Source organism: Vicugna pacos, chromosome 4 (assembly GCF_048564905.1).
Source record: "Vicugna pacos chromosome 4, VicPac4, whole genome shotgun sequence".
Classification (NCBI taxonomy): Eukaryota; Metazoa; Chordata; class Mammalia; order Artiodactyla; family Camelidae; genus Vicugna; species Vicugna pacos.
In genome coordinates, this window is record NC_132990.1 from 42,870,406 (window position 1) to 42,896,925 (window position 26,520).

At 32.1% G+C, this 26,520-nt stretch overlaps 1 protein-coding gene across 6 annotated transcripts in view; it reads left to right on the forward strand.

The window, feature by feature from the left end:
• Positions 1-26,520, forward strand: part of VPS13A (vacuolar protein sorting 13 homolog A) — a 204,475-nt gene that overhangs the window by 47,106 nt on the left and 130,849 nt on the right. For all 6 annotated transcript variants that reach the window (XR_012072042.1, XR_012072043.1, XR_004189589.2 and 3 more), the window contains exons 18-23: positions 2,460-2,649; positions 2,737-2,851; positions 6,630-6,766; positions 8,564-8,696; positions 11,246-11,363; positions 20,675-20,813. Coding sequence is in view for 3 of the 6 variants with exons in the window: in XM_006209353.4 (XP_006209415.2) it covers positions 2,460-2,649; positions 2,737-2,851; positions 6,630-6,766; positions 8,564-8,696; positions 11,246-11,363; positions 20,675-20,813 (832 nt within the window). In the remaining 3 variants the exon portion in view is untranslated. The remainder of the gene's footprint in view (positions 1-2,459; positions 2,650-2,736; positions 2,852-6,629; positions 6,767-8,563; positions 8,697-11,245; positions 11,364-20,674; positions 20,814-26,520) is intronic.

Here is a 26,520-nt window from a genome sequence, read left to right on the forward strand (position 1 = left end):
CTTTAGCCCCTTTTAAAATTGTATTGTTTATTTCTTGTTGAGTTTGAAGTAGTCTTTGTATATTTTGGTAACAGGTCCTTATCAGATGTGTTATTTGCAAATATTTTGTCTTATTATGTGGCTTGTTTTCTCATTTTCTTAACATTAATATCAACCATAATCCTTACTGTTTTCTATTTGTTTTTGTCCTTTGTTCCCATTTTTGTCCACTATGTCTTTTCTTCTTATTCTGGTGTAGTTGAACAATCTGTATGATTTCATTTTCCCTCTTTTCTTAGCAGTCAGTTAAATTTATCAACTATTTTTAGCAGTTGCCGTAGAACATACAACATACATTTACAATGGATCTAAATCCACTTTGAAATAACACTGTACTATTTCACAGGTAGTATGAGTACACAGGTAGTAACAAAATATCCTGATTCCTTCCTCTAATCCCTTGTGTCATTGCTGTTATTCATTTCACTTATATAAAGCATACATGAGCATATATGTATGTATATATACATACATAAAACGTATATAAGCATACACATCAAATACATTGTTAGTATTAATGATTAACAATCTGTTAGGACAGTTAAATGGTAAACCTCATTTTTAACTTCTTCAGTGATCTTCCTTTATGTAGATCTGAGTTTCAACTTACATTATTTCCTTCTCTCTAAATAATTACTTCTAGTATTTCTTGAAAGGCACATCTAATGGCAACAATTTTTCTCAATTTTTTGTTTGTCTGAGGAAGTCTTTATTTCTCCTTTATTTTAATTAGAATTTTTATTATGCTCTATTCTTGCTTTTATGGTTTCTGAGAAAGTGGATGTAATTTTTATCTTTGCTCCTCTATAGATAGGATTCCTCCCCTCACCTCCCACTGGCTTCTTTTAGAATTTCTTTCTTTATGTTTAATTCTCAGTAGTTTGAAATTTTGCCTGGCTGTAGTTTTTACCATTTATTCTGCTTGATGTTCTTTGAGCTTCCTGGATCTGTGATTTAGTGTCTGACATTAGTTTGGGGGAATTTTCAATCATTATTGATTCAGATATTTCTTCTGTTTCTTTCTCTTCTCCCTCTGCTATTCCCATTACTTGCATGGTATACCTTTTGTAGTTGTGCATAGATGTTCACTTCTGATTTTTCAGTCTTTATTCTCCACTTTCTATATTTTTATGATTTTACTGATACTCTGTAGCTCAGAGAATTTCCTCAGCTGTGCAGCTGTGCAGTCCCTTAAGAAACCCATGAAAGTCATTCTTATTACAGTGTTTTTGATCTTTAGAGTTTATTTTCTGATTCTTTCTGAGGATTTCCATCCATCTGCTTATGTTGTTCATCTCTTCTTACAGGTTGTCTACTTTATCCATTAGACCTATTGTATTTGCTTTAAATTTCTGTTCATATAATTCCAACATCCCTGCCATGTTTGGTTTTGATGCTTATTCTGTCACTTCAAATTGTGTTTTTTCCTTTTTGTGTGCTTTATTTTTTCCTGAGAGTTAGATATATATACTGGGTAAAAGGAATTGTTGTAAATAGATTTTTAATGATTTGGTTGTAAGATGTGGGAGAAGGGGAGGAGTTCCGTAGTGCCATGCTGAGCTCTCAGTCTTTTAATGAGCCTGTGCTTCTGGACTGTGAACTTAACAGAAGTTTCTCAGTTTTTTCCTACCCCCTTAGGTGGAACAGAATGGCAAGAGTGGGTGGGAGCTGAGTATTGCCATCCCCTAGGTCATTTTGGTTCTTACAATATCCCTTCAGATAAGGCCCTAGTTAACTAGTTTCTCCAGAGGGCAGGCCCTTCTGAGAAGAACAGAGTGCTCTGGCATATTTTTAAATGCTTTATCTTCCTCTCCACTTGCCTGAGGAGGGTATGTGGGAACCTGGTCAGATTCCTGGAGGTACATCTCAAATTATTTGGGGGGTTCTCCTATGGCTGGATCCTCCTACAGTTTTTAACTCTCAGAGTTGTCCAGACTGAGTCTTCAGCAATTCATCAGTTAAAGTTTGGGTTTTTCAACTTTGGCACTGGTGGCCGTGGTAGTTTTCTTTCATAGGTCTCTGCTCTGGTAAGCCGTGACTCCCTGTCTGTCTCCCCAGACTTAGGGGTGGCAGGTTGCCCTGTGTCCTACCCTCACTTACATATCCAAGATTTGTTGATTTTTCAGTTTGTTCAGCTTTTTACTTCTTGCTGTTACAGAGTGGTGACTTCAGACTCTTTATATGGGAAATCGGAAACCCCTAATCCTTCAAAGGTTCTTAATATAGAAATCAACATGTGAATAGAGTTCTTTGTGAATTAATGTCAGTTCAGATCTAATAGTTGTATATTTTCTTTGGTATGCATGGAATGTAGTAGCAAGAAATGCAAAGTGAAATTATTTAATTTTCAGTTTGAAAAATACTTTAAAATTGTATTGATAATTTTTGTATTGATTTTTGTCCTATCTTCTTCCATGCAGATTTGAGACCAAAATAGATTCGTTTCATGTTACTGGCTTACCAGATAATTCGACAAAACCCCGCCTCCTGTCTTCATTGGATGATTCTGCATCACTCTTCCAAATTATATTTGAGATAAATCCATTAGATGAAACTGCTGCTCAAAGGTGTATCATAGAAGCTGAACCTTTAGAAATGCTATATGATGCAGTGAGCATTTTTTTTAATTCCTAAGTTTTAATATATTTCAGTTTGCTTTGATTTTGTGCCTCATGTTAATGATACTTCTTTTAACAGAGAACTGTGAATAGTATAGTGGAATTCTTCAGACCTCCAAAGGAGGTAAATCTAGCACAGCTGACTTCAGTGACTTTGACAAAACTTGAAGAATTCCGTGATAAGACAGCGACAGGTAAATGCCAGTATTAATGTTGGTGGATTAAGTACTTACACTAAACTTTCAGTCATGTTACACTGACTTTAGTAAAGTATTCTTTGAGTTTATGTGTCTAGACTAGATAAAGTTTTAAATGAAACTAATTTGGTACTTTTATATTTAAATTCAGATATAATGACAGTCATTTCTTACACTTAGAAAGAAAGGTCCAACCTATTAACCACATTCAAGTTAATTGCAAAATTTTGTTAGGATTTTTGAAATTCTGTTTGTGACAGAAGCTGGTCTGTCATTTTCCTTTCTTGTTAAAACTTTCAGATTTTTAATAATATTCACCTCAGAAAATAAAAATTCCACCCTTTTTTGTTCTCTTGGTGTGTAAAACCAGATCTCATCTCCTTCAATGTTTGGTATAATTTGACAGAACTATTTGGGCTTGGAGATTTCTTTGGGGAAGATTTAAAATTAGAGATTGCATTTTTAAAAATATAGATTACTGTAGAGATGATGTATATGATTTGTAATGCTTTGTAATTTGTTGAGTCTTCCTTTCTGCCTCAATATATGGTAATTAAAAAATGTTCCACATATATTTGAAAAGCATATCTTCATATCTGTACACATCCATTAGGTCACATTTGTTTATCATGTACTTCCAATCTCCTGTATCCTTACTGAATTTTTTCTTTCTTTTTTCACCATTTTTGAAGAGTTATTTAGAGAAATATGTGAAAAATACCTCACTGTCAATGTAGATTTGTCTATTTCCTGTAGATCTGTAATTTTCTTCTTTATAAATTTTGACGCTATCATTTGGTACATGCAGAGATAAATTTTTTTTTTGCTATGAACCAAATCTTTTATCTTAATGAAGTTGTCTATATTTTTAGTAGTGCTTTAATTTTTCCCTTTATTTTTTTTTTTTGTGTGTTCTGATATTAGTATGGATATTCTGGATTTCTTTTGGTTATAATTTGCTCTGTTTTTTTTTTTTTTTCATTTTTTAAACTTACTTTTTCCCTTAATGTTTGTTTTTAGATGTGTCATGTCAACAACACATAGCAGAATGTTTCTCAGTCTATATTCACAGTCTTTTATATTTTTTAATCTTTCTTGCTTTCCTTTGAAGATAAATTCTAGCATCACTTCCCCAACCCCACGCCTGTGCCATTTGAAACTTAAACGTTCTCTTTCTCTTTTTACTGTAGTAATTACCACACAAATATTTGTCAAAATAGAAATTTAATAAAACGCTTTACCTTCTCCCAGTTATTGTGAGGAACACTTTAGAATATCTGAACTTCTTTTACCATCCTCGTTATTGTTAATTTTTTTACTTGTTGTCTTTTTCTTTTTTAACTTCATAAGACTTTTTTTTATTTTATTTTATTTTTTTTTTTTTTGGTATGGTCAATACTGGTTTAGAGTTACCTGCATATCAGCTACTTTTTTCTGCTCTCCATTCCTGTTTGTACTTAACATGTTTTTTTGGGATTATTTCCTTTCCTTTCTGTTAGTAGTTCATTTATACATTTTTTTCTTAAGTTAGTGTCTGCTGGTGCCAAACCTTTTGTTTGTTGTTTTCTTTGGTTTTGGTCTGAAGAAATTTCTTTTTGTCCTCAGCTTTGAAAGATATTTTCACTGGATATATAATTCAAGGTAGTGGTTATTTTTTTCTCAGCACATTGAAGTGACCATTCTGCTTTCTTTTGGCTTCCATTATTGATGTTGAGAATTAAGAAATCACTGTATTTGCTGCTTCTTTTTAGATTAGCTGTCCTTTTTCTTATATGTTTAGGATCCTTTTATCTTTTATATTCTATAGTTTCAGTATGATGTATCCAGCTGTGAACCAATCTAAGAATTGGTAGATTGAGAAAATCCATCTGGAAAATTTTTAGCCATTAACTTAAAATTTTTTTCTCTTCATTTTCTTCTGGATCTCTGGCTAAATATATTTTAGCTTTTCTTATTCTATCTTTCATTCTTCTTAACTTCTTTATTTTGTTTTTGTTCTGTCTTGTTTTTTCTCTACTACATGCTGAGTAATTTCCTCTCATATGTCTTATTTACTGGATCCCTCTTCAGCTATGTCTAATATGCTATTAAATCTTCCCATTGAGTTTAATTTCAGTGATTATATTTTCATTTTAGGAATTCTGCTTTGTTATATTTAAAATCTGCTTTGTTATTCTTTATAGTTTTGTGTTTCCCATGGATATCTTCAAACTTGTCTTTTATTTCTTTAAACATAATCACACACGCAAGTTAGTCCATGTATGACATATAGTGGGCCCTCCATATCTCTAGTCCCTCCACATGCCCAGATTCAACCAACCACACACCATATAATACTGTAATATTTACTATTGAAAAATACTCATGAATAAGTGGACTTACCTGTGTTGGTCAAGGCTTAAATGTATAGTTATTTTATATTGTCTTATCACATAATTCTTGAGTTCCATTATATGAAGACTTTCGTGTTTTTCTATTTCCTATCTTTTGCTTCTGCTGATTCTTATATTCTGGTAACCTTTATCTTTTTCTACTTGATGATTTTTGATTGTGAGCAGCTCAATTTTATTGGAGAATTATTTGGGAGAATTCCCTAGAGTCTAGGATAAATTGACTTTCATTCACGGAAGAATTTCATTTTTTTCTGCCAGGTATCTTGAGAATGTTGGTGGGACCACTAGCTAAAGTCATTACTTGAGATATTTTGGAATGACAAGGGAATGTTGGGCTCTGTATCCACTTCAGGACTCTATTGTGGTTATAATTCACAGGGATACGACCCTCTTCTCCCAGTTTTTCTCAGAGATACTCTTTGCATTCCCCTGTGGGTAGGTTTTAGGGAGAGGGAGATCTAACTTCTAGATTACCCTTACTTTGGGACCTAAAAATATACATACTCAGATTTGCAGGAACTCTTGCTAGATTCCTCCTCTTTGTCATCTGTTCCCTATGTTCTCTGAGACTGTGGAAAGGAGTTCTCAAGTTTATCAAGTGCAGGAAATGATCTCAGGTTCAGATTTTTCTGACTCCCATTTAAATCTGTTAGGTAACCTTCAGTTTGGTTTTTGGCTTGATAGATCCTTATTCTTTTGCCGCCTCTTAGTGTTTTTAGTGGATTTCTTTGTTTTGGTTTTACATCCAGGAATTTTTGTTGCTTTTAGTGGAAGAGTAGGTTTGGCTACCTACTCATTCATGTTACCAGGATTTAAAAATTAATATACTAAGTTCAAGGCTTTATCTTAGTTAAAATTCATCTGAGTAGACTCATACATTTTCATAGAAAGTTCTAGTTGCCTTTTTTTGGTTTACATATGGTTTTATTGGAGATGATTTAATAATCCAGGATTTTTCATTCTCAAGTTATATAAAGATGAAATATCATTGTTCAGTATGGTAGATTAAGATGTATTAAGTTCACGTTTTGGAAAGAATTACATACATTCTAATATAACAGTTATGAATAAATATTTCATGGAACTTAATTTTTTTAGAAATGTATCTCCCCAGTTTTACCCAGCTTGAGTTTATGGGTCAGAAACTTCTTTTTGACAAAGTATTCCAGTTATGTACTCAGTTATATTTAATTCAGAATGTACACATTGACTAACAAATATTTTCACTTTATATTGAAAATATTTTGCTCAGTATTATTTTAAAATTAATACTAATTTCATGTTACTTTAAGATTGTACTACCAAATCATATGGTGAATGATTTTCTATTTATTGAGTAATTTGTGAAGACTGTTCATTGTAAAGATTTAAATTTTCTGCAGGTCTGTTATACATTATCGAAACACAGAAAGTTCTTGATCTCAAAATTAATTTGAAGGCTTCATATATTATACTCCCACAAGATGGAGTTTTTAGCCCTACATCCAATCTACTTATTTTGGATCTTGGTCATCTAAAGGTATATACTACTAATAATTACTTTATAATATAGCACATCTATTGTTTCTTTAAGATGTATATTGTTTTCTAGACAATTTGATTTGGTGCATTAATTTTTAGCTTAGTAGTAGACTAGGATTTGAGAACTCTTCCTTTTTGGTGAGTAAAGTGCAGTTTCATTTAATTAGGTAATTTTCTAATATTTCTAATAGGAAAGTGACCAATTGAACACTGAAGGTCAGGGGTGAGCCTAAGAATTATATTTTTAGAATTTGAGAATAATGTTTGAGTTTATTTCCTTTTCAATTTCAATTTATTACTTGATCAATTAAAATGTGTAAAGTGGGAGGTGGTTTTGGAAGTAATGAAATATATTTTCATCCTTCTGAAGTTTTTTTTTTCTTGTGTGTGTGTGTGTGTATATATATATATATATATATTCACTTTACATATTGTCACTTTAGGATTTCTGTTAAATAATCCTAAAATTGAGAAATGATCTTCTTGCATTTGTCTTCCCATCCACTTGTGTACACTTTCCCCCTTCAGTTCTGAGTAGAGAATACTTTTTTTCTGTTCTTGATCTGTGCTGTTGAATATGGTATCTATTGGACATATGTATTTGTTTAAATTAAAAATTTTAAAAATTCATTTCCTTAGTTACATCAGCCACATTCAAGTGTTTAATAGTCGCAAATAGCTAATGGCTACTGTATTAGAACAGATGGAGAACAATTCCATCATCATAAAAAGCTCCGTTGGACAGCACTGCTCTAGATCAATAAAAGTAGAGGAATAGCTTTAACAATTTAAAGATGCAAGAAGGATGAATAATATTGGGATGCTCTTTCTGGCTACGTAAAAAATATGTGCCTTTCCTTGATATTGAGATTCTCCTTTGTTCTTTTTTTTTTTTTTAACTCTTCAGTTGGTAAATATGTAGACACTGCTAGATTTACATTTATAATAAAAATTTAATACAGATATTATTCATATTTGAATTTTGTTAAGAAATTGGTTCATTGGCAGTGTGGTATAGTAGAAAGAGCCAGTGGAAAGGTAGAGTGGTCAGGAGTAAGGGTATCTATCTATCTAGTTTTGTGACCTGAGGCAATTTGCTTAAACTTTTCTCTAAAATTTTTTACCTTTCAAACAGATAATCAGTTTTGATTGTCTGCTTCATAAGAGCTATGTAAAATAGAGGGAGAAAATGTTAAAATTAAAAAAAGACACATACACACACATATATATATGAATGAATAAGATGAATGAATATACTGCTGTGAAGTGATCTCTAAGATACTTAAGTGAAAAAAGTAGTATGTATACCAGAAAAGGGGTGGTACCAATATAACTTGCTTGGGGTCACATAAATAGCAGAGTTGGGGCTAACATTCAGCTATCTTAATATTTAATCCTGGACTCTTGCTTATTGTTATAGAGTTATCTAAGTATCTGTCATCATGCCATAGAAAGATTTTATAAACTGTATTTGTCTCTTAATTTTGTCTTTAATAAAAAGGCTTCTAAGATTTAAAAAAAATTTTAGATGTATTAGTCATCAGGACTGACTTGGTTCCCCTTCTTTAATATAAACAATTGGGAAATACAACTTAATATATAAAAATTTACTTTATCCCTGGCCTTCTCACTATATATATATCATGATGATATAAAGACATTTCTAATAATCTTACATGTCAGCTAGTGAATTTATCTTCTGTTAAATTTTTATGTTGTAGTTTGAAAGATAAAAACTTTATATTTTCATTTTGAAGTATTTTGCATAGTCTAAATTATTAAAATTAACTTCAAGGTGACAAGTAAAATTCGTTCAGAATTACCAGATTTAAAACAAGGTGGCCCCAAACTTGAAGAGATAATGGATAGAGCTTATGATTCCTTTGAAATTCAGCTTACAAGCATACAGCTGCTTTACAGCGGAGTTGGTAAGTATACAATGTGTTATTTGTCGATTCTTTTTCTGAAGTGATTAATTAGGTTTTTAGACAGTTTCTCTGAAGACCTTCATCCAAAATATGTGAGAACTTTTATATTTTTGAATTAGAAGTGATAGTAGATACTGCCTAGGAGCAGTATTTCATCTAGGAATGATTTTACCCCTCGAGACGTTGTCAATTTCTGGAGACATTTTTGGTTGTCATAGGTGGGGAGTTGGGGCACTGTTAGCATCTAGTGAGTGGCGGTCAGGGATGCTACTAAACACTGTACAATGTAGGGGAAAAGCACCAGACAATAGACTAATTTGGCCCAGATTTCAGTAATGCTGAAATTGAAAAATCCTCATCTAGACCAGTTTCTTCCAACATTTGGACAGGTTGGAAAACACTGGTGCATATTTAAAGTGATACTTGTATTACACAGTGGGATGACCAGAAGAGGCTGCTCAAGGCCAGAGGTAACCAGCTGAGGGGACTCTGATAGCCCTGGCCACAAACAGCCACACAAAGATTAAAGAAGGTTACTGTCTTAGACACACTTTTACCTTATTCACTTTGGTGTGTAAACAGCAGTCTCTAATCTGGATCTAGTTTTTCAAATGAAGTGACCAGAGCCAGCAATTCCTTGTCAGGAGCCACTAAAGTACATAAAGGGCCCAGACCAACTGAGCCCTCTTTCCATCGTGTCATATTGCTTCTGAATCCCTAGAGTGTTAATGAGCATTGAGATAATTCATTGGATAATCCATTGAATTGGATGGGTGGCTGTTTTAGAGATCTGTATGTATGTATATGATCAAATTTTAATTATCTGAGCTAACTAATAAAAGGAGAAGCAGTGAGATCCTAAAGTAATGGTTGTTAAAAATGTTAGTTTATATAGGACTGAAACATTTGATTTTTTTAATTGTATTTGCTTCAGAGTAGTGAACTTGGTTTCTGTTTTTATCATATTTCAGTTATAGAATGATCCTAGAAGTATAGTGGGTGACAAATGCAAATTATTTATAGAAAATCCATAAATTAATTTTCAAGGAACACATTACTGTATTTTGGTATGTGACACATTTTGGTCACTAGTTTTCAAAAGTCCATGAGTCGTATTTAATACTTATGATATTGAGATGCTTTTTAAAGATTTTTTGAAGTATTTCATAATTATTATCTGAAAATTATTGGAATTCCTTGGAGTTATTTTTGATAAGCATTAACTATTCTTAAATAATTAAATCTTTTGGGAGGTCAGGTTTTTTTTGACATTGGGGTTACTTTATGTAATTGTCAGACTCTTCTTGATAAGTGAAACATGCTTCTAAATATCTTATCTTTATATCTAACTTGAGAAGTGAAGGAGATATTTTATTTATTGCAATACTGTTGGAATTTCAAAAATTGTAATGAAGTCCATTTACTACCTATCTCCAAGAGTCTAATATTTCACTGGGTTAGTTTTACTTGACTGAGGCTTTAATTGACTAAAGGTAGGTATATTAGGTTCAAATGGGGGTAATGTATATGAAACTGCTTTGTATTATACAGATCCCATTAGTCTTGTTATAAATTTTAAAAGTTATTTCTCTCTGATATAGACATACCGTTTAGAAAATCTGGACAATACAGGAAAATAAAAACATCATCCTTTATCTTACTGCTCACACATGAGCTTGTTGTTATTTCAGTGCATATCCTTTTGGTGTTTTTTTCAGTGCACATACCTATGAACATATGGGATGTGCCTGTGCAGTGGTTACGAGTGGGAGTATTTGTGAATGCGTTCTTAACGTCGTTTATATAGTTTTATATACTGACTTTCCTTTTATTTACCAGTAATATTTTGGGCACTTAAATTCATGATTTTTATTGGCTACCTAACGTTCTAAGGCTATACTGTCAGTTATTTAGCCATTTCTTTACTAAACATCTAGGCTTGTAACACTGCAGTGAATGTTGCCAGAGGGTCACATGTTAGCAGACCTGGATGCCAATTCCAGCTTTATTATTCACTAGCTTTTTGACCATAAGCAAGTTATAAATTCCTTTCATTGTCATTTTTCTCAAATGGGTTGATAATACGTCATTGTGAGAATTAAATGAAAATTTAAACATTGCCTAGGATAGTGCCAGTTATAAATCTTGAATAAATGATAGCTTTTCGTATTTAATACTGAAGAACTGCACTTTCCCTACCCTTTACATTATTGTCTTGTAGCCATGTTGTTTTTTGAGTAACGTATCTGGTTGGCATAGTGACTGTCAAGGATGAATGGTAGATTTGATTAAAACTATGTTGTTGTTAACATTTTAATAAGCATTTTTTCTTATTAAAACAGTCTTTTGCAGCCACAGAAGAAAAATGATGAAAGGGAAAAGAATTTACCTGCTGATTATGTTTACCTGGGAATGTGGCATTAAGATTATTTAGATGTAGGAAAATTTCCTCATATCACTGTATGACTATGAAGTATTGATGGTAATTTTAGGTTTAGTGTGTTTTTCAAATTATACATGTGTTAAACATGTACTATATCTGTAATTAGGTGATAATTGGAAAGAAGCACGAAAACTCAGTGTATCTGCACAACATATTTTGGTACCTATGCACTTCAATGTGGAACTCTCTAAGGCCATGGTTTTCATGGACATAAGGATGCCCAGGTATGTATTGTCTGTTTCGTGTGATTTTCCCAGTAGTTCTGCAGCTAAGAAAATGCCATGTTTCAGATTTTTCATAGTAAAATATACGTAACATAAAATTTATCATTTTTAAGTGTATAATTCAGTGGCATTAAGTACGTTCACATTTTTGTGTGACCATCACCACCATCTATCTCCAGAACTTTATCATTTTCACAGACTGAAACTCTATCCTTTAGACAATAATACTCACAATCTCTCCTCCCCGAAGCCCATGGCAGTCATCATTCTGTGTTATGTCTCTATGAATTTGACTACTCTAGGTAACTCTTGTAAGTAGAATCATACATTATTTGTGTTTTTACAACTGGCTTATTTTACTTAGCATAATGTCTTCATGTTGACCTATGTTGTAGTGTACATCAGAATTTCATTTATTTTTAAGACTCAATTCCATTTTATGTGTAAATCATATATTGTTTATCCATTCATGTGTTGTTGGACGTTTGGCTGTCGTAATAATGCTGCTGTGAATGTTGGTGTACAGATACCTGATTGAGTCCTTGCTTTAAATTTTTAGGGGTATATATTCAGAAATGGAATTGCTGAATTATTCTATTTTTGTTTTTTTGAGTAAGTGCCCTACTGTTTTCTATAGCGATTGCATCATTTTATATTCCCATCGCAGTGCACAAGTGTTCCAATTTCTCTACCCGTTCACCAACACTTGTTATTTTCTTCTTCTTTTTTAAGTAATAGCCATCCTAACAGGTGTGGAATAGTATTTAATTCTAGCTTAGAATTGCATTTCCCTCATAATTAGTGATGTTGAGCACATTTTCATGTACCTATTGGCAGTTTATATATTTCTTTGGAGAAATGTCGGTTTAGGTCCTTTGCACATCTTTTAATTAGGTTGTGTTTTTTGCAAAGTTGTGGGAGATTTGTTGTGTTGTTAATATTTTTCTAGATATTAACTGCTTATCAGATACAATGATTTACAAATATTTGCTCTTATGTTGTAGATTGCTTTATTCATCACTCTTGATAGTGTCCTTTGATGCACAAAAGTTTTAAATTGTGATTAACTCTAATTTATCTTTGTTGCCTGTGCTTTTGTTGTCGTAGCTAAGAAATTATTACCAAATCCAGTGTCATGAAGCTTTTTCTGTACATTTTTCCAAAGAGTTTTATACTTTTAGCTATTAGGAACCACTATGAGTTAATTTTTGGATATGGTGTAAGGTAAGGATCTAGCTTTATTCTTTTGCATGTGGATATTTAGTTTTTTGAGCATTATTCATTGAAAAAGACTGTCCTTCCCAATCTTTGACTAGTCTTGACACCCTTGTCAAAAAATCATTTGGCCGTATACGTGAGGGTTTATTTGTGGGCTTTCTGTTCCATTTTCTCGGTGTGTCTGTCTTTAGGCCAGTACCATACTGTTTCGTAGTAAGTTTTGAAATCAGGAAGTGTGAGGCATCCAACTTTGTTCTTCTTCTACATTGTTTTGGTGATTTGGAGTCCTTTGAGATTCTGTATGAATTTTAAGATGAATATTTCTATTTTTATGAAAGATGTTATTGAGATTTTGATATGGATTGCATTGAGTCCGCAAATGTTTTCAATAGTGACAACATAGTCTTCCAATCCATGAACACAAGGTGTCTTTTCATTTATCTGCCTTTAATTTATTTCAGCAGCATTTTTTAGTTTTCAGTATATGTCTTTTACTTTTGGTTAAGTTTATTCTTTTTGATGCTATTATAAATGGAATTATTTTCTTAATTTCCTTCTTTGATTGTTCTTTGTTAGTTTATAGAAACTTAATTGGTTTTTCCAAGTTGATTTTTGTATCCTGCAACTTTGATGAATTTGTATATTAGTTCTTACATTTTGTGTGTGGAATTGTTAAGATTTTCTACATATAAGATCACTTAATCTTAGAACATCGGCAGTTTTACTTCATCCTTTCCAATTTGGATGCCTTTTATTTCTTTTTTTTGTCTAATCGCTGTGTCTGGAATTCCCAATATTATGTTGAAAAGAAGGAATTTAAGTGGGCACCCTTTACTCTGATGATAGAGGGAAAGCTTTCAGTCTTTTGCATTGAGTATGCTGTAGTTTCTTCATATATGACCTTTATTATTTTGAGGTTGTTTCCTTCTGTTTCTAATTTTTGAGTGTTTTTATTACAGATACGTGTTGAATTTTCTAAATGCTTTTCATCAATTGAGATGATCATGTGTTATTTTTTTCTCTTCATATAGTTAATGTGATTCATTACATTGATCTGTGTTCATATGTTCAGCCATTCTTCCATTTCAGGGATAAATCCTCCTGGGTCATGATGTATAATCCTTTTAAAGTGCTGTTGAATTTTCTTTGCTAGTATTTTATTGAGGATTTTTGGATCAGTGTTCATATTGATCTGTAGTTTTCTTGTAGTATTTTTGTCTGATTTTGGCATCAGAGTAATACTGTCCTAAAAATGAGCTAGAAAGTATTCCTTTCTTTTCAGTATTTTAGAAGAGTTTGAGGAAATTTTGTGTTAATTCTTCTTTAAATGTTTGGTAGAATTCACTAGTGAAACCATCTGATCATGGGCTTTTATTTGTTGAGAGATTTTTGATTGTTGATTCACTTTACACACTAGTTATAGGTCTGTTTAGATTTTCTGTTTCCTCAAAACACAGTGTTGATAGGTTTGTGATTCTAAGAATTTGCCTACTTCATCTAGGTTATCCAATTTGTTGGCATAAAAATCCTTATTTTGTAGAATTGGTAGTGATGTCTTGGCTATTATTTCTGATTTTACTCGAATTTTTTCTGTCTCAGTCCAGCTAAAGGTTCTTTAATTTTGTTCCTCTTTTTGAAGAACCAACTCTTTTGTTGTTTTTTTTTTTTTTTCTGTTTTTCAATTCTCTATTTTCTTTCTCTGCTCTGATCTTCATTTCCTTACATCTGCTAACTTTTGGTTCAGTTTGTACCTTTTTTTAGTTCTTTAAGGTGTAAAGTTAGGTTGTTGATTTGAGATCTTTCTTTTTCAGTATAAGTGTTTATAGCTATAAATTTCCCTTAACATTGCTTTTGCTGTTTCCTGTAAATTTTGGTATGTGTTTTCATTATCACTTGTCTCAAGATTTTCTTATTTCCCTTGTGATTTCTTCTTTGACTCGTTTAATAGTGAATGTGTTAATTTCTAAGTATTTGTAATTTTGCATTTTTCATTCTGCTGTTGATTTCTAGTTTCATTCCATTTTGATTTGAAAAGATGTTTTGTATGATTTAAACCTTTAAAAAATTTTTGACTCTTGTTATGTGGCCTAAAATATGGTGTGTCCTGGAGAATATTTTATGTGCATGTAAGAAAAGTGTGTATTCTGCTGTTGATGGGAGAGTTCTGTTTATGTCTCTGGTCCAGTTTGTTGATAGTGTTGTTCTAGTCCTCAGTTTCCTTATTGATCTTTTCCCTGGTGGTTCTGTCAGTTATTGAAAGTGGGGTATTGAAGTCTTATGTTATTGTAGAACTATTTCTTCCCTCAACTTTGTCAATGTTTCTTATGTTTTTGATCGCTCATGTTTAGTGCATATATATTAAATCTTCTTGATGAAGTGATCTTTTATCATTATATAATGTCTCTTGTCTCTCTTAACAGGCTTTGACTTAGTCTGTTTTGACTGACACTACTGTAGCCATTCCTGTTTTCTGAATTGCTTGCGTCCTTAGATCTAAAGTGAATCTCTTGCAGACAGCATAAGTTTGGTCATTTTTTAAATCCATTCTATCAGTTTATATCTTTGTGAAGTTTAAACCATTTACATTTAAAATAAATATTGATAGGGAATGATTTACTTTTGTCATTTTGTTACTTACTTTTCTGTATATATGCCTTATAGCTTTTTCGTTCCTTTTTTCCTCCCTTACTACCTTCATTTGTATTTAGTTGATTTTTTTGTTGTGACATGTTTTGATGCCCTTCTCTTTTCCACATATCTTATTCTGTAGCTGTTTTCCTATTAGTTAATCTTGGAGATAACCTATGACATTGTAAAGTTGACAATCTTTTTAAAATTGACACCAACTTAACTTTAATTGCATACAAAAACTCTACTGCTTACTGCTCCACCTCCTCCATTTTGTTACTGATGTCACAAGTTACATCATTATTATATGTTGTGTAGCCATTGACAGATTTATAACTATATTGATGCATTTGTCTTTTAAATCCTGTAGCAAATAAAAAGTGGAGTTAGTTGAAAATCATAGTAATACTTGATTTTATATTTATCATATATTTGCTTTTACTAAGATCTTTATATTTTGTTAACTGACTGACACTTTGAGCCTAGGATCATAAATACACAGGTTTGTTAAATTAGACTGGACTGTTTTGCTGATTTAGTTCTAAATAGACTGTAGCCAGCCCTTTCAGCTTCCTTTTACACCAGTAATTTTTCTCTCCCTTACAGATTTTCAAACCTCAGTCACAAATCTATTTTAAAATTTAAAGAAAGACATTTCTAACAACTACCAAAGAGTCTAAGGGGAATTGTTACTAGAGAGGGAACAAGACAACGCTCACATAGTAGTGCTGTAGATTTTGTGCCTAAAGTATCGGAATAAGGATGGGGGAAGCAGTGATACTCTGGCCTTTCTTCTGTGTGCTGTGGTATGGACCCGGTTCATACTACTAAACTATTTTTTCAAAGTGAAAACAAGAGACCTAAGAGAAACCTACATGCTTCTTTTTGGCCTTTTAGATTATAGTGACCCAGTTCACTAGCAGACATTGTACGGTTTGCTCAGTATCGTTCTTTTAGACTTCTTTATTTGAGAAAATCAAACTGCGACTCTGAGATTCTTAAGACAGAGGGCTGCCAGGAATTTAGTTTAAGAAAGAAGGAAAGAAAGGCATTCTACACGTTTTGCTGTTTTTTATAATCCAACTTTAGATACAGGTTGATTTTAGCTACAAGGCTTAGATTTTTAGATTCCTTCCCAAATGTCCTCCTGCCTATTTACTGTTGACTGATACTTCTTGTGAAGTTTGTCAGTATATGAGGAAGGACAAAGATGTATGTGATTTCTCATTGTAAACATGTGATTATGAATAATTTTTTTTTCAGCATAGTTTACTTTTGTTTTGACCTGATAAGTATGCTAGAATCTAGGATGGGTACCTAGAGTACCACAAAAAGGGAGGTAGTAATACTCTGAGGAAAGAAATGGCTAACTTACTTTGCTTTAGGCTGCTCTATCAGTATATGACTAGGGAGAATTTATATCTTACAATGCAGGGAATATGTATAGAGTAACAGGAATTAAAATAGCTTATTAAAATGTCTATATATAGATAGATAAAGGAATGCAAGAGTCTAAGAGATTAATCCAGTGTAACAGTCAGCAAGCTTTTTCTGTAAAGGGCCAGACAGTAGATATTTTAGCCTTGAAGTTACCTGTCACAAGTACCCAACTATGCTGTTTTAGCATGAAAGCAGCTATCAACACTGTGCAGTGAATGGGCATGGCTATATTCTGGTAATACTTATTTACAAAAATAAGCAGCAGGCTGGATTAAACCGGCTAGATTAAACCATGGACGTAATTTGCCAAACTGTTTCAGTGCATTACAGCCAAGCATAACCAATAAAAGGGAAAAGAGACCAGAAAATCCATTTGTACTTATATTCTTATTATACTTAAATGTCTGCAAGTTAGGACCAGAGAAGTGTGCCTAAAATAATCACAAGTGGAAACTATAATGACTTAGAAAGATGAAATCTGAGAAGCATGTGATTTCAGTTTTGTAAGTTGTAAGCAGTATAAAGTGAATATGATACATGTAAAATTCTGGAACTCGGTAAGTATCAGGCAACTTCCTTTGCATTTTGAGCTTAAAAAATTTAAGACAAATAAAAGGAAGTCCTCTATTACTTGGTAGGTAGCATTTTTGACATCTGTCATCTTCAGGTTGTTCAACTGGCATATTTAAAGTAATTGAAAAGAAGTTTGGGTACATTAATGAGACTGATCGATAATATGTACCTGTTAAATTAGGATGTTATGAGATTAGTTACAGATATTTAGACTATTGGAGGTAAAATAAAGCTTATAATTTTCTCAAGGAGTTCAGATATATTTTTAGCAGTCAGTGTGTGAATTTGAAAAAGTAAGTTTTCTTAAAAATGCAGGGATAAAAATGGTGAATGAAAACTTAGTCTCTTTGATGTCAGTCTCATTTTAAACTGTTATTACTTTTTAAAGACTTTATTCATATTGCAGCAGTCACAGAAGAACTGATAGAAAGCTGCAGAGATTTCCTGTATACCTCCTGCATCCACCCATGCATAGCCTTCCCCATTAGTATTCTCCACCAGAGTGGGACAGTTGTTAGAATTGATAAACCTACATTGACACATCATAATTACCCAAAGTCTGCAGTTCCCATTATGGTTCACCCTTGGTGTTTTACATTAAATAGGTTTGGACAAATGCATGGCATGTATCTGTCATTATGGTATCATATAGTGAATATCATATAGAGTATTTACACTGCCCTAAAATCTTCTGTTCCTCTCTCTCCTGTCAAACTCAAGCCCTAGCAAGCATTGATCTTTGTCCAGTGTCCATAGTGTTGCCTTTTCCAGAATGTCATAGAGTTTGAATTATAGTGTATATAGGTTTTTTAGGTTGGTATCTTTCACTTAGTAGCATGCATTTAAGCTTCCTCCATGTCATTTCAGGACTTGATAGCACATTTCTTTTTGGCACTGAAGAATATTCCATTGTCTGATATAACACAGTTTGTTTTTCCACCACCTACTACAGGACATTTGGGTTGCTTCCAAGTTTTAGCTGTAAAATTGGAATGTAAAATTTTTATGGATAAACTTTATTCATGTAAAATTATGAATAGAGCAGTTATAAATATCCATATGCAGGTTTTTGTGGGGACATAACTTTACATTCCTTTGGGTGAATATCAAGGAGCACAACTGCTGATAAGAGTATGTTTCATTTTATAAGAAACAGCCAAACTGTCTTCCAAAGTGGCTGTAGTCTTGAGTTTCCATCAGCAGTGATGTTGAGTTCCTTTCCATTATTTGGTGGTGTCAGTATTCTTGATTTTGGTTATTATAAGTATATGTGCAGTGGTAACATTATTCTTCTTTTGATTTGTATTTCCCTGATAATATATAATTGAATTACCTTTGCTTATTTGTTATCTGTATATCTTCTTTGATGAGGTGTCCATTAAGATCTTTGGCCCATTTTTCAATCAGATTGTCTTATTGAATTTTAAGAATTTTTGCACATTTTTGGATAACAGTGTTTTATGAGAAGTATCTCATAAGTGCAAATATTTTCTCCCACTCTTTGGCTTGTCTTCTAATTCTTTTACACATTGTCTTTTGTAGAGCAGAGGTTTTTAATTTTAATGAAGTCCAGCTTATCAATTATTTCTTCCAATAATTGTGCTTTTGTGTGGTACGTAAAAAGTATCTTAAAAAGTCATCTAAGTGTTTTTTTCTCTTTTTGGACTTTTATAGTGTTGCATTTTAAATTTAGGTCTATGATCCATTTTGAATTAGCTTTCGTGAAGAGTGTAAGGTCTATGTCTAAATCAGTTTTTTTGCTTGTGGATGTTCATTTATTTTAGCACCATTGTTGAAGAGAATGTCTTTGCTCCATTATAGTGCCTTTGCTCCTTTGTCAAAGACTCAGTAGACTATATATTTATGGAGGTCTATTCCTGCACTCTCTGTTGTGTTCCATTGTTCTGTTCCGTTGATCTATTTGTCTATTCTTTTGCCAGTAGCACAGTATCTTGCTTACTGTAGCTTTATAGTAAGTCTTGAGTCAGGAAGTGTCAATCCTCCAGCCTTGCTCTTCTTCAATATTATGTTGGCTATTCTGAGTCTTTTGCCTCTCAATATGAACTTTAGAAACATCTTGTCAATATCCATTAAGTAACTTGCTGGAATTTTGATTGTGATTGCGTTGAATCTATGGATCAGTTTAGGAAAAACTGACATCTTGACAACATCGACTCTTCCTGTCTGTGAATGTAGAATATGTCTTCATTTATTTAGTTCTTTTTTTTTTATTTCGTTCATTTGAGTTTTGCAGTTTTCCTCACATGGATCTTGTGTTTGTTTTGTTAGATTTGTTATATTTATTTTACTCAACAATTCCACTTCTAGAAATGTATCCAGTGGCTAAAAATATACCCAAATATATGTATAAGGAAGTTCAAAGCAGCTGTTTTCTTATAACTAAAACTAAGAACACTCATAACAATATGAATGCCCCCCAAAAGGGGATTTATACCTAAGCATTATGTTCTTGGGTGCTAATATAATGGTATTGTATTTTTAATTTTAGATTACACTTGTCCATTGTTGGTATATAGGAAAGTGATTCACTATTCTATAGTAACCTTATATCCTGCAACCTTCCTGTATTGGCTTATTATTTTCAGGAACTTTTTTTCAGATAGTCTACATAAATGATCATGTCATCTGTGAACAAAGAGTTTTATTTCTTCTTTACCAATCTGTATACTTTTTATTTTATTTTCTTGCCTTACTGCACTGGTAAGGACTTCCAGTGAGATGTTGAAAAGGAGTGAAGAGAGGGACGTCTTTGCTTTGCATCTAATCTTGGTGGAAAAATACTTCGAGTTTCTCACTATTATGTATGATATTAGTTGTAGATTTTTCAAAGATACTTGTTACCAAGTTTGGAAGTTCTCCTTTAGTTTACTGAGAGTTCTTACCATAAATAGGTGTTAGATTTTGTTACATGCATCTATTAATATAATTATGTGGTTTTTCAGTCAGATCTGATCTTTAAACATGGTTTTAAGTATGTACTCTCATGGACAAGTTATCTTTGCTTGCCAACCTTAGTTTCCCAATAGGAAACATGTACACTTGGAAATTTACAAGAAGTAGGGAGCAGAAATAAGTCGTCTGCCTCATAGGTTGTGAGAATTATTTCTGATAATACACATCAAGTGCTTTCCTTAATGCTTATCTGTAATAAACACTTGATAAATATAACTGTCAGCTAGCAGTGGCAAAATAATGGAGGGATAATAAACATAGTAACAATAGAAAAAAATCTTGAAAAATAATGACATTAGTTCATCTAATGAGACTAGTCAGTAAAGTAAAATTATGGGAATTTCGGTGTAGATTGTGGGATAATTTGTCCCATGGACAGTGTAGATAATTTTTAGTACCTAAAATCACTTTTGATTATTTTTGGATAATTAAAGGTGAACAGTTATCTTTTTATAATGATTTCTGTCCTTTTGAAACAGATTCAAGATTTTTGGGAACTTACCACTGATTTCTTTAAGAATCTCGGATGAAAAACTGCAAGGGATTTTGGAATTGATTGAAAGCATCCCAAAACCCCCACCTGCAACTGAAGTCAGTGCCCCTGTCAAGCCATTTCAGGTAATATATTTTCAAAATTAATGAAAGCATGAATTAAAAAAGAAATTCCACAAATATTTGTAAAAAACACAGAAATTTTGGGTGAAACAATTTAATTCATTTTGAATAGACTTTTAAAATTGCACTTTAAAAGAGAAAATGATGAAATTGTAAAAAGTGTAAATAGTAAAGTATGAAATGATAAGTCTACTACCTTTCTTCACTTCTCCAGCCTCCAGTCTCTCTTCGGTGGTTAACTACTTCTTCTTGAGTTTTCTGAAATGTTTGTAACTGATACTAGTACACACACAGAAACATGCGTGTCTGTGTGTGGCGTGCATGTATGTATGTGTTTCTATATATTCTTATGTTCTTAAAATTTACATATATGGGATCATTATGCTTATTGTTTTGAATCTGTATTCTTTTCACCATTATTATCATATATGTTATGTACCTTAGAGATATTTACCTGTTAGCACATAGATCTGCCATTTTCTTTTTTATGGTGATACAGTATTGAATTGTATGAGTGTACCATCCTTTTCCTAACTTACAGTGAATTTTATATTTTTATGAATTTTGCCAAGTTTCCTTTCTAAATTGAGTTCTAATTATTTAGTCCTACCAACAGTAAATTTGTTTCTCTGTTCTTGTTAGTCTTGAGTATCAACAAATGTTAAAATTGATTCTGTTAAATGAAAAAATTTTATCTTCTGGTTTTGGTTTGCAGTTCTTTATAAGATAGGACTTATTTCCTAAACTTATTGGTTATTTAAATTTGTTTTTGAAAATACTATTTAGGTCTTTTGGGTTATGGTTTTCCAGTTAAGGGGATTATAATTTGTTAATACAAATACTTTTTCCCCAAATTTGTTTTTTCATCTGATACATTTATTTTTGCCATGGCAAAGCTTTTGCTTTTTACATAGTCAAAATTACTAGATTTTTCCTTTATGATTTCTGGGTTTTGTGCCTCTTACCAACACAGTTTCAAAAAAGAAAATATTCATTCATACATATTTTTCTCTTTGTCAATTTTGATTTCTCTTTTCATGTTTAACTTTTTTCTTTTGGAACAATTTTAAACTTACAGAAAATTGTAAAAATAATGCAAATAACTTTTCCTCGAACCATTTGAGAGTGAGTTGCTGACATGTTGTGCTACTACCTTGAACAGTTTGTTTTGCAATATTTTATTCATATTGTTATGCAGTATTTTGCATAGTCCTTTGAGCTTTTTATTATCTTAACAGTCTCTCTGAACAGCAGAGGTTTAAATTTTGATGAAATCTAGTTTATTAGTATTTTCTCTTATGGAAGAAGCTTTTTATGTCAGATCTCTGAAATCTCTGCCTGACACAAGGTCAGAAAGATTTTCTCCTATTTTTTATTCTAGAACTCTTGTAGTTTTAGGTTTTATGTTAAGGTCTGTGAAACATTTCATGTTAATTTTTTTAAAAGGTGCACATGATGAGCGATCATACTATCTTTACATTTGTATTCCTGGCTATTTCGGTTTCACTTGTTGAAAAGAATTTCTTTCTCCATTGAGTTGAGTCTGTTTCTGACTCTCTTCTTCAGTGATTTCTGGGTCTGTGTCTGTTCTTTCACTGATACCATACCATCCTATATATGTGGCAAGTGTTTTTTTGTTTTCTTTAATCCTTTTCTATAGATGCTAAGGAGAATTTTTGTGACAGTCTTAAATCTGCTTCTCCCACTAGCTTTATGCTATGCTGGCTGTGCCTCTAAGTCATTTCTGGTTTACTGTATGTTGCCCTTTACACTTTTAAATTTCTTTCTAAGTTTTTGCAAGTTTTATAAAAAGTACTTGTGTGACTGTTAGGTTTTCTCTTAGTTATCATTAGCAATGCCTAAGAGGACTTTTCCTCCCACTCTGGGCTTAATCTCTGTATATCAAGAGGGTTTCAAACACGTGATCTACATTAGATCATGTTCCTTTTAAAAATCAAATGCAGGTATAAGAATAGACAGAGAATAGCTGTGTAATATGTCTGCTCATACTGAGTTTCTGTTATGTGCCAGGCCACACATTTGACAAAGGATTTCTCTGTAAGGGTATCTATTATTTATATTCTCTATCTATATTTATATCTATACAAGGGTATGTATTGTTTATATACTCTAGATTTTTGCATATTTTTATCTTTAATCCTTTTCACAATGCAGCAAGTTAGGTGTTACGGTCATTATTTTGACTAGGAAACAGATTCTTAGAGAGATTATATACTTTGTCTAAGATCATGTATCTTGTAGCTTGCTAAGCCAAATTTGAATTCATGTTTTTTTCCCCTCCCTTTAAATAAATCTACATTTTTACAGCTGATGTTCCGCCTGCTTTTATCATGCTACTTTTTGTGTAGGTGACTTCTTAATCTGCAAGGACTCTGTTTTCTACTTTTTCCAAGAAAGTTTAATAGAAAACAGTAGATCTTTACTAAGAATTTTTATTTAGCTTGAAGTGGTTTTATAGGTTAGATCAAAAAAAATTTTGTAAGCAAAGAACCACCCCTTCATGGATGCTTCTTTGCCTTGTCTCAAACAAAGTTTCAGTCACAGGTCTTAAAACTTCTAACATCTGAATCTCTCTTGAAGCTAGATTTCCCTTTTCACTTTCTGTAATAGATTTTTAAAAAAATTATTTCAGCTTTACTGAGGTATAACTGACGAATAAAACTAAAATATTTAACATGTACATTGTGATGACTTGATATATGTGTACATGGTGAAAGGATTTCCCCTATCTAGTTAACTATCATATCTTAATTATAATTATAATTGTGAATCTGTCTACTCTCCTTTTATTTTTGTCAGTTTTTACCTCATGTATTTTAAAGTTTTTTTTATTGAGTATGCATGTATTAGAATTGTTACTTTGCCTTGCTATATTCCTTTTTCACTTTAAATCTCTGATTATTTTTAGTGATATTGCTATTTCTGAAGTCTGATAATAATAGTCATTCTAGCTTTTTCCTTTTTGTAGAATTCTATTTTCTAATTAATTTTTAAAAATTGAGGTGAAATTCACATAACATTAAATTTACTATTTCAAAGTGCAGTTCAGTTGAGTTTAGTTTTATTCACAGTAATGTGCAACCTAGTACTAAAACATTTCCATCATCCTAAAAGAAAATCCTGCATCTGTTAAGTAATCATTTTCTATTCACCTTCCACTCCACAAGCCCTTAGCATCCACCAGTCTGCTTTTTTTTCCTATGGATTTACCTATTATGGATGTTTTGTATCAGTAGAATAGTACAATATGTGAACTTTTGTGTCTGGCTTCTTTTACGTAGCATAATCTTTTTGAGGTTGGGTTTATCTATCTTGTAGCATGTGTTAGTATTTCATTCCTTTATGTGTGTGTGTGTGTGTGTGTATAAAATGGAATATTTTTTGTGGATAGAAATATATGAAGTAGAATATAAATATACAAAATGTGGCATATATGTGGCTTAAGTGCCACATTGTTTTTCCGTTCATGAATTGATGGACATTTAGATTCTTTTCACCTTTTACCTATTATGAATAGTATTGCTGTGGACGTTTGTATGTGAGTACTTGTTTGCATCCTTGTTTTATTTTCTTTTGGAGATATATATAGAGAGATATATGTAGGAGTATATATATATAGATATATGTAGGAGTATGTATATATATATATATATATATATGTAGGAGTGTAATTGCTAGGTCATTTGATAATTCTGTGTTTAATATAAAACCACTAGACTAGAGGAAGCACAAAACTGTTCTCCATAGCAGCTGTTTAATTTTATATTCACACTAGCAATGCATGAGTGTTCCAATTTATCAACATCCTCATCAACAGTTGTTACTTTCCCTTTTTCTGTTATAGCCGTCCTAATCGATATGAAGGGACATCAAATTGTGGGTTCTGATTTGCATTTCACTAATGACTAATAATGTTGAACATCTTTTCAAATGCTTGCTGGCCACTTTTTCAAAAAATGTGAAATGAGCCTTGGTGAAATGTCTTTCCCAGTCCTTTGTCCATATTTCAGTTGAATGTTTTCTTTTTGTTGTTGAGTTGTAAGTTTTTATATATTCTGGATAATCACTACTATCAGATATATGATTTGCTAAAATTTTCTTTCATTCTTTGAGTTGCCATTTCCCTTTCTTAATGATATCCTTTGATGTTCAAAACTTTTCAATTTTGAGGTCAATTTATTTCTTTTTTTGCTCATATACTTTTGTTGCTTGATGTCATATTTAAGAATGTTTCCAAATTCAAGATCATACAGATTTATCCCCCTTTTCTTCTATACTTGCATGTTTTTAGCTCTTATATTTAGGTTGTTGATCCATTTTGAGTAAATTTTTGTATACAGTGTGAGGTAAGGTACTAAACATTTTTTTCACGTTGAAATATCAACTATATTTTAACAAATTTCTCTGTGTTATTTGTTAAAAAAGACTATTCTTTCTTCCTTGAGTGGAGTTGGCACCATTAGTAAAAATCAGTAGGTCATAGTTGTTTAGATATATATCTGGACTCTCAGTTCTGTTCCATTGGTCAATGAATATGTCTGTCCTTATGCCAGTGCCATACTGTTTCAATTGCTTTAGCTCTGTACTAAGTTTTGATACTGGTAATTGTGAGTCCACTGATTTTGTCTTTCTATATCATGATTGTTTTAGTTATTCAGGCACTTTGCAGTTTCATATGAATTTGTGGATTATCCTTTCCATTTCTGCAAAAAATGCAGTTGGCATTTTGATTGAGATTACATCGAATCTGTGGATCACTTTGGTTAGTGTTTCCATGTTAAAATATTGTCTTCCAGTCTGTGAACACGGGATGTCTTGCCATTCATTCATTAGCTTATATCTTTGATTTCTTTTAGAAATGTGGTGTAGTTTTCAGTGTACATGTTTTTCAGTTCCTTGATTAATAGCTTTCCTATATAGTTTATTATTTTTGATGCTATTATAAAAGAAATTAATTCCTAAATTTTCCCTTTTGGATCATTCATTGCTGGTACAGCAAAATACAGCTGAGTTATATGTTAATCTGGTACCCTATGACTTTGATGAATTAATTTTTTATCATTAGTAGTTTTTGTTTTGCTTTTGTGAATTCTGTAGGATTTTCTCTATGTAGGAGTACGTCATCTGAGAATAGATAAAATTGTATTTCTTTCAATTTGGAAGCCTTTATTACTTTTCCTTAAATAATTGCTCTGGCTAGAACTTCAGTAAGTATGGGATAGCATTGTAAAAGAGAGTATTCTTGTCTTTTTTCTGATCTTAGTGGGAAAGCTTTCAATTTTTCATCATTAAATATGATGAAATAGCTTTGAGTTTTCATAAATGCTCATTACCATGTTGAGGAAGTTCTTCTCTGTATGCAGATTTTTCTGTATTTTTATCATGAAATGGTGGTAAATTTTGTCAGATACTTTTTCTGCCTCAGTTGAATATCATGTTGGCTTTTCTCTTTCTATTGTGATGTTTTATTATAATTTTTTTTTTTTACATTGAGTTACCCTTGCTTTCCTGGATAGATTGCATTTGGTTATGGTATATGATCCTTTTAATAGGCTTTTGGATTTGGTTACTAGTATTTTGTAGAGGATTTTTGCATTTGTAAGTTATATTAGTCACTAGGGGTGTGTGTGTGTGTGTATGTATGTAGTGTATTTGCTTGGCTTTGTTATGAGGCCTAAGAGACTGAGTT